Raw genomic sequence first — 12970 nt, 5'->3', positions numbered from 1 at the left:
GAATATCCTCCATGGTAGATCACAGCTGCTACCAAAATAGGGAAGCCAGAAAGCAACAGTCAAAATCTCTTTCTTACCTCTTGAGTAACATGAACCTGCTGGAGTCCTTGCACTGCCAGCTGCTGCACTGTGCCTGCTTTGGGAGTTGTCTGCACAACAGATCTCTGCAGAAACAAACCAGAACTTATCAGAATGCTTTGGAAGGCAGAGGTGATACAAGGCCTCCTTGCCCCAAGGATAGCTGTAGTTGAGCTTGAAATACATACTGACAAGGGCATGCCAACAGGAACCTAGCCCTAACCCTAGGACATGAAACTTGCAAATACTATTTTCACAAAAGGCCCTACAAACATATTACTTCATTTGGGTATTCCAAAGAATCTGAACACAATTAGGAGAAACTCAACAAAGCCCTCTTGTCAGCACAAGCATTTCTGTTCCACGGCTTCTTCTGACCCTCTCCAGGCCAATTTGGGCGGGGTGGGGAAGAGATCCCTGTTGCACTGGGACAGTGATGGCCAAATTTGGCCCTCCAGCTGTTTTGGGACTACAATTCCCATCATCCCTGACCACTGGTCCTGTTAGCTAGGGATGATGGGAGTTGTAGTCCCAAAACAGCTGGAGGGCCAAGTTTGGCCATCACTGCACTAGGAGAGGTCCTTGTGTGGGCTTCCACAACTGAGACTGGTTAGTTGATTCTAGCCCATTAATTTTATATTAGTCTTATAAATCTGAATTGCATCCCAAAACTTCACGTGGAAAGTTTGATTTCTGAAAACTAAGGATGTCAAAAACCTTGCTCAACATTCAAAATGACAAAAATGTTCCACAAAAAACCTGTTTATTATCTGTGGGAGAAATAAATAAATACCACATAAACACATCAGTTTGTAGCAATGTGAAAGGGACAGTTGCTTAGAGTTTCACAGATCTGGGAGTTGGTGTGACACCTCCACAACAAAACGAAGGTAAATTATAGGAAAGTTCACACTACCTTATAATTGAAAGCAGTGGCTACATGGAGTGCAATAAAGATATTGAAAGTGCTTAGAAACAGTTAACAGATAGAACTTTGAAAATCTAGTGTGACAAGCTGCAACTTTTGCTACCCAAAAATCCGATTACATTACCACGACTGAGAAGAGACCACAAGTTTTGTTTTGTTTTGTTTTACAACATCGATGGTATCTAACACCATGGAAACTTTCAAAAATGTATAAAAATGTGTCAAGTAATTGTTGGAGATGCGGAGACTCAGGAACATTCTACCATATGTGGTGGACATGTAGGAAAATACAGGTATTCTGGGAGAGTATACATGCAGAACTGCAAAAAATGCTAAAGATCTCTTTCAATAAAAAAACCAGAGGCCTACCTCCTGGGAATAACAGATTTGGATATTCCACAAAAGAGGAAGGGTATCTTTTTATATGCGACGGCGGCAGCAAGAGTTTTGATCGCAGCAAAATGGAAGAGTAATGAAATCCCCTCTATACAAGATTGGATTCAAAAGCTGACAGAATATGCCGAATTAGATGGTTTATCAGAAAAGATAAAGAATAAACCAAAACAGGAATTTGTTTCTAAATGGGAGGTTTTCAAAGAATATCTGAAAAATAAATATAGTAGTTTAAATTCTGTTGCAGCATTCGAGGAACTTCAGTAATAGTTGCTAGGTAGATAGAAGAAATTAGATTTATTGAGAATAAGTTTAATTATGAAAAAAATGTGTAATGGCACTAAGTAACATGGATTTGAAATATGGAATAGACGGGAAGTTGGGTCTTTAGTGTTAAGACCAATAGATGTTTCATTGTTTGCCAAGAAAATTATGTGGCTATGGTTATTTTTGTAATTTGTGTGTAATTTGGTATTTGTGTTTTTTTTTGTGTGTGTGTGTTTTTCTTGTTGTATAAATAAATAAATGAATGAATGAATGAATGAATGAAGAGACCACAAGTTATTGGCAAGCAAAGATACAGCACCTCTTGTGCTACAGGCACTTGCTGGACTCCGTGAACCTGGAGCTGCTGCACTTGTCCCGGTTTAGCAGCAGAGCTGCTGTTCTGGACAGGGGAGCGCTGAAAGGCAAAGAAGGAGACTTTACTTTTGGGTACGGACAAAGGAGCAAGGCATAACTGCATGATGTACTACTGTCTCAGAATTCACGCTTACTTTCTCTTCTCCTGGAATCAGGTGGTGTCCCTCCCTCATGGTGCACTCTACTTCTAAGAAAAACTTCTACATGGTCATTATACTGCTGATGAACATTTTATGGAAGATAAAGGTTGTCCAGCACTACCAATTTTTATAACAAAAAAGCAGGAAGGGACACCACACGTACTGCTATATTCTTTGCTTAAGTCTGTTGGTTAGCAGAGGGACACTGAGTTGTGCCCAACATTGGGGGGCCCGTCACATGCATCACGACTTCGTGCAGCTGTCGCAGACCTCCCAAGTGTCTGTGCAGCATCTCCCAACACTGCACAAGCAAGGCAACTTTCTGCCAGGCCACACCACTCCGTGCAGTGTCTCTTAAAACTGTGCAGCTGGGGTGACCTCCAGGATGGTGGAGGACCATGGACAAAGGGAGGAGGGAGGAAGCAGACAGGCGAGAAAGGGTTCAGCCTCCTCTGCCCCCTCAAGATGGAGGGGGGTGTTCAGCCCCATCCCAACATATATAGGGGTGGGGCTGAAGACGCTTCAGCTTTATAGAGTTGGTGCTTATGGAGGCCAGAGATCAAATATTCTAAGTACTGGTAACTTGCATTTCTTCCCAGGTTACATATGGTGCTATCTTCTAACAATGGCCTTCTATGGTTTACTGAATGTAGGTCTCTACAGAAATGACAGAATAAACATAAACTGGATATTGAAAAATGGCAACACACAGAAACCAGTCCAGTCTCAGTCTCCTGGGACATTAATTGTCTAACCTGTATATTGAAGAAAAGGAGGCTTTAAGGAAACAACAGAATATAAGGCTGCTAAATGATCACAGTAACACACACGACGCAGAACAGGCATGTCTTCTTCTTTGGCGATCACTCCTAGTCGAGTAAGATTGTCTTCCATGAATATGGTCTTAACAGTGTGTCTGTAAGTGACTGTGGAGACCAATTCTAGGGAGCGGGTGGCGCTGTGGTCTAAACCATTGAGCCTCTTGGGCTTGCCGATCGGAAGGTCAGCAGCTTGAGTCTGTGCAACGGCGTGAGCCCCCGCTTTGTCCCAGCTTCTACCCACCTAGCAGTTCAAAAGCATACCAGCATGAGGAGATAAATAGGTACCGCTGCAGCGGGAAAATAAACAGTTTTTCTGTGTGCTCTGGCACTCGTCATGGTGTCCTGTTGCGCCAGAAGAGGTTTACTCATGCTGGCCACATGACCCAGAAAGCTGTCTGCAGACAAACGCCGGCTCCCTCGGCCTGAATCGAGATGAGCGCTGTACCACACAGTCAAGTTTGACTGGACTTAACCGTCCAGGTATCCTTTACTGTTACCTAGCAGGCATGTGGTAGGGCTGTAACCCCTCAAGTAATCTGTCAATTTCTTTAGGCCACAGTAACTGAAATTCATCCTACAGCCCTAGAATAGCCTACCCCAACCTCCCCACCCCCAATATCTTGGGCTACAACCACCATCGGTCCCAGTTAACACAGATGAAGGGGCTTGTAGTCTGCAACACTGCAGGGCACCAGGCTGAGGAAGGCCCATCTAGACAAGCTCATCTGTAAGCTAGAGGAGTCCGCATTAAAGCAGATACTATCAACTTAATCCTCAAAGTGGCTAACAAATATGATACAGCAGGTTTCCAAGGGTTCTGATGTCACCCTGTGGGCCAACTTCAAGTAGGCTCCCAAATCACTTGGAAAAGCCCCACTGGATGCAACTGTGACAGAGAAATTTTGTGTTTTCAGTGCCACCACAAAGTGGGCTCACTCTCTTTTTGATCAGATTTGCACTGAGATTTATGCTGTGCACGTCCTAGTAATCTTTCATCTTGCCTCATTGCTCCTACCTCACTGGTAAGCCAGGGAGCAGACTGAGCTCTGTGATGTGTGAGAGGATGCTTAGGAGCAACTGAGGTTGGATAAGAACCCATTGCCAGATAATGAGAACATGTTCCCAGGTCTCAAAGAATATGATAGTCACAAGGGAGCTTAGGAGGAAACTGGAAATGGGCATCAACTATGGAGGAACCAGGAGGTAGTCGACGAAGCAAAGAAGTATTGGACTGATCAGGCAGATAAATAAATGAGCAACATCATTCAACACAGTGAAGGCAAAACTAGGCTTTCTTTGACTCATGGCGGATGGGACATCTGAACAGGCTTTCCAAACATCTGGCCACCCACCTCAGGTGAAGAGTGGACCTGCTGCACACCATGGACGGCCAGCGCAACAGCTCCTCCTTTACTAGCCTGTGAAGTACTCTGTACCACCAGCCGCTGAAACAGGATGACATAAAAGAAGCAAGCCCTGGTTAATTACCGTATCTCCAGGAGACTGTTCAGAAGCTACTGACCAGTGAGCTACCAAAGAACTGCTCACCAACCAAACACACACACTTGGTGAATTATAATACGAGCAATTTTTTACTAGCTACCTTTCACATAGGCAATTACCTTCCTACTCCACCCTGCAGTACTCACTGTCATTTTCTCACTCGGTTGTCAAGGCAGCCGTACCAGCTAAGAGAAGGTGTTTTTTTAAAGAGAGAGATTCAGGAAAGCTTGTTGAGAGGATCAAACGAAACATGGAACCGCCTCCTCAAATGGGATGCTCTGCAATCGACCACTTCCGGTTTGCCACCAAGGGGAAAGAAAGCCGGGGTCTCTATCGCAGCGAACTGGCTGCTGTTTTTGGAGTTTTGGGGTGGTTCGTAGGCAGCGAGCGCCCCAAAGAAGGTCCTGGGGACGACCAGGACGTCAAAGGCTCCCGCTGAGACCAAAAGGGAGCTCCCAACGGGTCTGATGATATTATGTGCTTGTAAGCATCTTTAGAGATGGGTTAAAAGCTCTGGAAACAAGAACTGAGGATTCCCTTGGCCAGGCAAATATAGGTTAAGTGTACTACTTTTTAAAAAACATTGTATTTCTTCTTTTTGTACTTCTTGAATATTATGTAAACTCTTATTTCCTTAAATTAATGTAGTGGATTCTCATCTCCTTTTGACTCCCTTAAACAGCTTTAGACCCTCCAGGAACTTCTAGGCCTGGTGCAGATGTGATGCCACAGAGGAATGCAGAAAGTGTATGGCATCACAATTATGTGTATTCTACATATATCTTGTCCAAAATATATCATGTCCATAAATATAGATAATTGATAATAATGTTAGTCATTATGCCTGGATTGGGACAGGAATATTTTATGAAAAATCACTGAAGGTTTATATTATAAACTTCACAACAAAACCTTTTTAAAGTGTAAATCTTACCATTATATAATACTGATTTGTTACAATTGTTTCCTGCCCTTCTTCCAATGAGATCAGCACAGCACACATATGTCATTTCTATTATTCTAAGGACATTTTAAGCACAACATACAATTCACTAGCAGGATTTCACTGGTTAATAAACAGGCTTACTAAAAGGGCAAGATTATTAAGGTTGCTACTACTGCCTGTTTAACTTTTATATGTTGATATTATCATTTTATACTATTCCAATGATTGTTGAATGTTACTTTTTTGATGGAGGTTGCCGATTTTAAAGTTATGTTTTATTAGCACATTTTTGTATTGCATTAGATTGTTATAAGATGTACATTTTTTGTTTCTTCAGCTTGTAAACCTCCTTGAGTATTGTAAGATATAAAGGCGGTACACAAATTAAAAATGATGAAAATGATGATGATGATGCCTGGTGCCTGGTATGACACTGGAAAGATTCAACCAACCAAGTGAACTATGGCAAAGATACCAGAAGGTTTAGAATGCAAAAGTGACAAAGAAGCGTTGAAAAATAATGTCCTTGTCAGGGAAGGCACCTAGACTCAAATTCAAATATGTACAAAGCTAGCTAGTACATATGAAACTGAAAGCCAGTTGGCAGCAGCTTCTTAAGATTAGGAGAAGTGTGTAAACTGAAGGTGAACATCAAGATGTTGTCTTTAAAGAAGCATTCATTCTTTGGCAGTGGAAAGTATTTCTACTAAAGACTGTACCTAGATATCATCTCATGCAATGGCACCACACATTTTTAAGATGCTTCAGGTGAACACACAGAGAAAGCAACAAATAAAATTTATGTATGCTCTCACCCATCTATATCTACACACACACAATCCTATCACTCATCCTTCCAAATGCAGAAGAGCAAATGAAGTCTTTGGACAAGCTCAAAAATACCCAGATTATCACCCAACACATCCAAAACACAGGTGAATAGGGTACATGAGCCCGCTGCACTTAAAAGCTCAACCCAACCTCTTCCAGGGTCCAAGCCGATACAGCCTATTGCCTGGGTCAATTTTTTTTCCACTTCAACTGTTGCAACAGGTCAGGTCCCAAAGCATGAATGCAGCCATTCCACCACACCTCTTTGATAGGAGATTCCCTGAGCACCTTTGCAGAAGTACACACTATCCAACAGCTCATTTATCAATTATTGTTTTTGCCATAAAGCGGCCTACATCAGTGCAGGAAGACAGAACCGATAGCCCTGAAAGACACATACAGTACAAATCTTACATCATGTTTTGGTAAATCTTGCCATCAGCGCAAGCAAGATGTACCAATACCCCCACCTGCCACACTGTTCTGGGGCTTCTCCTGACCACCCTGGAGCCAATTTCAGGGGCTTCCAGGTCGCAGGGAAGCGGAAGGAAAAGTCCTATTGCACAAATGGAAGCTTTCAGGCAGGGCTTGCACTGACAGGACTTGTTTGGTGACTCCCACCCTGAGTGAGTCCCATGCAGAATCATTAGTGGGATGACCACAAGGTTGAAATTTCAACTAAAAGTACATAATTTTTAAGAGCTGGGAAGGGCTAAATGGATTATCAAGAACAACCACTCACCCTAATGTTTGACAGTGGAACAAACTCCCTTGGGAGGCGGTAGGCTCTCCTCCCTTGGAGGTTTTTAAGCAGAGGCTGGATGACCATCTGTCATGGACGCTATAGATGTGATTCCTGTATTGCCTGGGGTTGGACTAGATGTCCCTTCAAACTCTACAATTCTCTGATTCTAATAGATTCTATACACAGGTGACTATAGAAGCGACAACAAGGTCGCTTCAAGAGATCAAGAGATGGAAGCGACAACAAGGGTTGTGGAGCCCACTCCCTTGCAATGCAGGAATCTCAACTAAAGAATCCACGGCAGATGGCCACTCAACCTCTGCTTAAAAACCTCCAAGGAAGGAGAGATTTCTCCAGTGAAGGAGAAAACCATCAAATAAGGATTCCCTCAACAGAAATACTGGAAACTGTAGTTCTGCAAGAGGTCTATGGGTGTCTAATATAGAAATCCTAGCAACCTAATAAAACAATTCACTCTTGGCAAAGATTATGCTACTTTACAGCTATCTGAATTAGTAGCATACAGGTGCCCTATTTCTCAAGACAATAAGCTACAATAGCTAGAACATATTCTCAGGGCAACATCTGCATCACTCAGATGCAGACACAGAAGGCAAGCAGGCCACTGGGCAGAGGTATGAGCTTTAAAACTGCACCAATTACTTGTGGCAGCACCACAGAGAAAGTTCAGACTCACCTGCTGGGGTACTTGTACACTTGTGAGCTGTAGAGGTGATACCGTTCCAGGCTTCGTCTGCACACTAGCTTGGACCAATAACCTCTGTCAAAACAAAAACAAACTAGCCAAGGATCAAGGCAAACAAAGGCAATTCACAGGAAACATTTTATCTGCTGCCAGTTTCACCTGCATTCCCCCTCAAAGATAGCAAGGCTCACTGTAAAGTCCGCAAAGAACTGATATTTTCATTTAGTACAGGGGGATAATGATCCTCGCTGGGTGAAGAACCTTTGCTATTGGTTTCTTATACACAATTTCAGGAAAAGAATATAAGTGCTCTTACTTCCAAACCTCCCACCCTACCTACATGACCGTATCCGTCTTTTGCTAAAGACTTTTGCACCCCTTTTCCACCCCATATAACTGAGAACAAAACACAGAATTACCTACTTCTCTGATCCACAAAACAAATCCACTTGTTCTGGTTTCCAGGACCCTTCCCCTGCTCTTACCAACTATATCCCATTCTATATTTATGGAATCCAAGAACTTTATTCACAGCTCTCCTCACCTTTTATTCTAACACCACTAATTCAGAGGTATCTGCACTTTTAAAATGTCAAAGTAGTCCTGATTAAGAGAGTGGCCCCATCTGCTATGTTACAAGGTGGCCACTGTTGAACTAACCACAGAAACTATAGTTGAGCTACATACCTGCTGAGTAGCCTGGACTTGCTGGACCACCTGAGTTGGCACCCCTGACTGTGTGGCTGTGGAGCCTGGACTGGACTCTGAAACTGTGTCACTGGGCCTCATGGAGCTTTCTGTAGAGAGGCAGATGAGAAGAGTTAATAGCACCAGCCCCAACTCTCCAGCCACCTATTTAAAATCTCAACAGCAAAGTAGGTGATGCGTAAGACTAGGCTCAGAACCCCCTAGCTCAGGCATTGGGAGTTCAGGTGTCCATTGCCCTAGTTTATAATATGATTCAGTGAAAATGGAAAGCCAAGAGTAATGATTCCTGTGTTTAACTGCTAGCTCTGTGGAGTGTTCACACAATACATTCTGCCACCCGACATAGTATAGCACACAATGAAAGGACTTTGCCCCAAGCATCGCTTGCAACATTGCAGGGATGGAATGGGCCACATTTTACAGATTGCACCTAAATTATCACCCCCATAAACTTTGATGCCCCAAGCAACTGCTTGAGATGATGGCCCGTGTTTTGGAGGGGAACAAATTCTGACCAGAACTACATTCCAATGAATTTCGACCTATCCAGAACTTTCACCATCCAGACCCCAACCTCAGATAGTAAAAGGAATTGTATTTGGTAGTTAAACATATAAAAGGTTGACCTTCCTGAAGCAGGAATAGACAAGAAAATAAATTCTCCCTAGAATATTTCCAAATTACTGTTATTTGGTGCAATAAATATGCAGCTGTTACTTGTTTGTGGAGAGGGTTCCATAGGTATTTCCTCAAGGCAGTGATTGCCAAGGGGATATCTCATTTTCTCAGCACTCAGTCTCCAATTTCTGGTCACTACAATCCTAACATGTGTAGTAAGTACCCTTGAGACCAATGGGGGTTCTTCCCAAGTAAACTGTGCATAGGACTACCGCCTGAGAAAATGCTATTTGCACACAGTCACAAACACAACACTCTCTTATCACATTCATTGTGAATTAGTGTTGTGTGGAACAGGATTGTGTGTTGCAGCCACCTAATGGATACTGCCTGCAACATAACTAGTAATAAGCAGCACAACCCCTCTCCACTGCTCCTGCCATTTTATGAATTTTAAAATGCTTTGCCAACTTTAGAGGCTGAATGAACTCTCTCACCCTGTCAGAATAGCAACAACAACAAAAAAAGAAACACACCAAAAAGGCTACCCAATCCTGCCACAGCAACATTTCACTATTTTATAAACTCCTAAAATAAAAACAACGAAACTCCGACAACCATGTGCTCCTATTCCCATGACTAGTACATGGATATTCTGATTTTTTAGATGTGGCAAACAGCAGTACGTCTCTCTCCTGCAGAAAGGCTATCTCCACTACATAAACCCACTCTCAATTATGTCAATATAGGATATTGTGTCCCTGGCACTTAATCCAAACCTGATGAAGTTATCGTGCTATAATGAATAATTCCAGTGTTTCTCATTTTCTAGATCTCACCCCTCCCCTATTTTTCACAAATTGGCAAAGGGAGCAGGTACATCTATTTCCCAAAAGCAAGGACTGACCACTTGAGGCAAGCAGTAGTTGTGATAACTAGGAAGCTTCCAGTGCCAACTACAGAATTATGAACTCTAGGTGCTCAGGAGTTGGTTTTAACAATGCCCTGCTTGAATGCAGTTTGCTTCTTTTTCACTGTAATTCCAGTGACCATAACGGATTTGCAAAAAAAGCAGAGAATGTGATTTAGAAAAGCTCTGACCTCTGTCACAATTGGGCTGATCCTAAGCAGAAATCCCTTCCCAAGTACTTACGGTCAAAAGGCATTGCATAAAGGCAATCATAATACATGGTGAGGCTGTAAAAGGGGTTTCAGTTCTAGTTGTTCCTTTCCTTGAGAATAAAACAGACAAGGCTTTTATAAACTGTAACCTTGGCCAGATAATCCCTGCTAGTTTCTACCAAAGCTCCAGACAGGTTGGTTTCAAATAAACATTCGCATTGTAGTAGGTACACCCTCTGTTCTTCTCAGGATGGGGTGGCGGATACCGGCTGTTCACCCGATTGTAATCACGAAGCAGGAGTTCACGTTTCACGAGTGTCTCATTTAACATGCACAGCAGGAGGGAGAAAAAGGGCAGGTGAAGTCACTCTGGGCCACCTGCAATAGGCTTGTGCATTTATGTCCTTAGAAAAACTAGCATCATAAGTAGGGTTTCAAAAAGGGTTCTGTTTAAAAGCTTCAGCTCTTCTAACATGAAGAATGATCAGCAACTACATAACCAATATGACTATGCACATGTCTGAACTGAGGAGTGCAAAATCATATGGCAGCAGTGGCGTAGCGTGGGGGGTGCAGGGGGGCCCGGCTACACCGGGCGCAACATCTGGGGGTTAGGGTTAGGGGGCGCAAATCCACGGGTTAGGGGGCGCAAATCCATGGGTTAGGGGGCGCAAATTACTTGCCTTGCCCCGGGTGCTGACAACCCACGCTACGCCACTGTATGGCAGACATCTCAACAATGAGAGAGTGTTCCATCTACAAAATAGCTGGAAGAGATCTATTCAGTTAATGACAAGGCGCTTGCAGACGCTCCAAGTGTCCCTATTTTCCAGGGACGTCCCTGACTTAGAGAAGCCGTCCTGGTTTCTGATTTGATCCTGGAATGTCCCACTTTTCCTTAGGATGTCCCTATTTTCATTTGAGAAATGTTGGAAAGTATGGTAAGATATCCCTATTTTGATTGGAGAAATGTTGGAGGGAACAGAATTATCTGACCCCAGAACCATCTGAAGGTAACCCTATTTAAGTAAGTTTTTTTAATGTTTAATGTTTTATTATGCTTTTATACATGTTAGAAGCTGCCCAGAGCAGCTGGGACAACCCAGTAAGATGTGTGTGTGTGTGGGGGGTCTAAATAGTAAAATTATCAATATGGAATGGGACGTCCCTATTTTCATAAATGTTGGAGGGTATCCGCTTGTACCTCCCAACATTCACAGAGCTACCTTCGGTTCTGGAACTCTGAAAATCCTACTTTAATCAGGATATTCTGCTGTGGCTGACAACAGAGGGCCTGGTATTCTAGGCTAGAGGGTCAACAGACTGTCATAATGAGCCTTCCTTGAAAAGACAACTAAAGAAAATGCAGACAAGTTATCTGAAAGTAGTTGCTCTTTTCTGGGGAATGGGAGCATATAAGATCAAAGCAAACAGGAAGAAGCAGGACCAGAAAAAGGGGGACTGAAAAAGAGCCTGACAAAAATAAAAGTTAAAAGGGTTCGACCTGTGATAAGCAGAATTTAGCTTGCAGTGATTGGGCTTTACACTATACAAGACCTGAACCACTGCCAGATAGGAGATTTTTGAATAGGCCCTTTGCCTGGAATGAACAAGCATTCTGTTCAATGCCCCAGTGACACAATTTCTAGATTTGCCAACTCAGACATGCTAATCAAGGAAAAATGGACAGGCTTTGATCCCTGGAAGGCAGAACCTTTCCACAGCTGCCCCTCCTCTTACTACTGCTCTTACCTCAAGGCCCAAAGATAAGCAAACTTTCATTCAATCTTTCTTTTCCCCTTGCTAATTTCAGGACATTTTGGTACTAGAACTATTTTTACCAGAGTATTAAAGGAGTATACTTCCAATTACAATAGGGTTTATGATCCCCTGGGAGCTCAGCAGAGGAACAGGGCATATATCTGCACAAGCATGTGTCTGCATGCACACAAACACATATGCACAGCCTTAACTTCTTTTGGAAACAAGTCACAGAAATAAACCTAAAGGAACAAAGCCCACTGGAATTAGTACTGATCCTGGTAACTTTGCATGGCCGGTATTCTTATTCCCATATTGCAGAATGGACAGGTGAGAGAGTTGCTTGCCTAAGGCAACCATGGTTTGCTGACAACCATGGTTTGCTGACATTGTCATTTTGTTGAAAGAGAAAGAGAAAGGGATTATCAAGCATCTCTGTGTTCTTTTCACTATATTTTCTGGAAGCTTGTTGCCTGCCTTAATTTTCCATTTTTCTTTCTAGGCTAATGTGTACTGCTGCTCTGGTCTGTATCCATCCTTAGTTGAAACATCATCTTAATACTGTGACCAGATGCGGACTCCATAGCTTCAACATAAGACTTTTGTTTGTTTGTTTGTTCTTCACTTTCCATGATTTTGTTTAGCATCTAGCCCAATGAAGAGCTGGAGAACTCAAAAGCTTGCACACTATTTGGGGATATATTTTATCAGCCAAATAAGGATACAGTGGTGCCCCGCAAGACGAACGCCTCGCAAGACGGAAAACCCGCTAGACGAAAGGGTTTTCCGTTTTGGAGGCACTTCGCAAAACGAATTTCCCTATGGGCTTGCTTCGCAAGACGAAAATGTCTTGCGAGTTCCTGCGGGGTTTTTTCCCCCTCCCCCCCCTTTTCCTAAGCCCTAAGCTGCTTATCAGCTCATCCGCAGATAAGTCGCTTATCAGCTGATCCGCTAAAAGCCACTAAACTGCTAATAGCGCTAATCCGCTAAGCTGTCAATGGGCTTGCTTCGCAAGACGAAAAAACCGC

The 12970-nt window shown here is 43.0% G+C and overlaps 1 protein-coding gene across 4 annotated transcripts in view; it reads right to left on the bottom strand.

The window, feature by feature from the left end:
• Nucleotides 1-12970, bottom strand: part of RFX1 (regulatory factor X1) — a 58794-nt gene that overhangs the window by 22860 nt on the left and 22964 nt on the right. For 3 of the 4 annotated variants that reach the window (XM_079959993.1, XM_079959996.1, XM_079959995.1), the window contains exons 2-6: nt 8421-8530; nt 7725-7808; nt 4355-4447; nt 1986-2081; nt 78-164 (exon numbers count right to left, since the gene is read on the bottom strand). In XM_079959993.1, coding sequence (XP_079816119.1) covers nt 78-164; nt 1986-2081; nt 4355-4447; nt 7725-7808; nt 8421-8530 — 470 coding nt within the window. The remainder of the gene's footprint in view (nt 1-77; nt 165-1985; nt 2082-4354; nt 4448-7724; nt 7809-8420; nt 8531-12970) is intronic. The other variant, XM_079959994.1, reaches the window with a different exon arrangement.

This window comes from Podarcis cretensis (assembly GCF_951804945.1).
Source record: "Podarcis cretensis genome assembly, chromosome: 17".
In the NCBI taxonomy this organism is placed as follows: domain Eukaryota; kingdom Metazoa; phylum Chordata; class Lepidosauria; order Squamata; family Lacertidae; genus Podarcis; species Podarcis cretensis.
The sequence above is the reverse complement of the archived record's forward strand: the minus strand, read 5'-3'. Positions and strand labels throughout refer to the sequence as shown.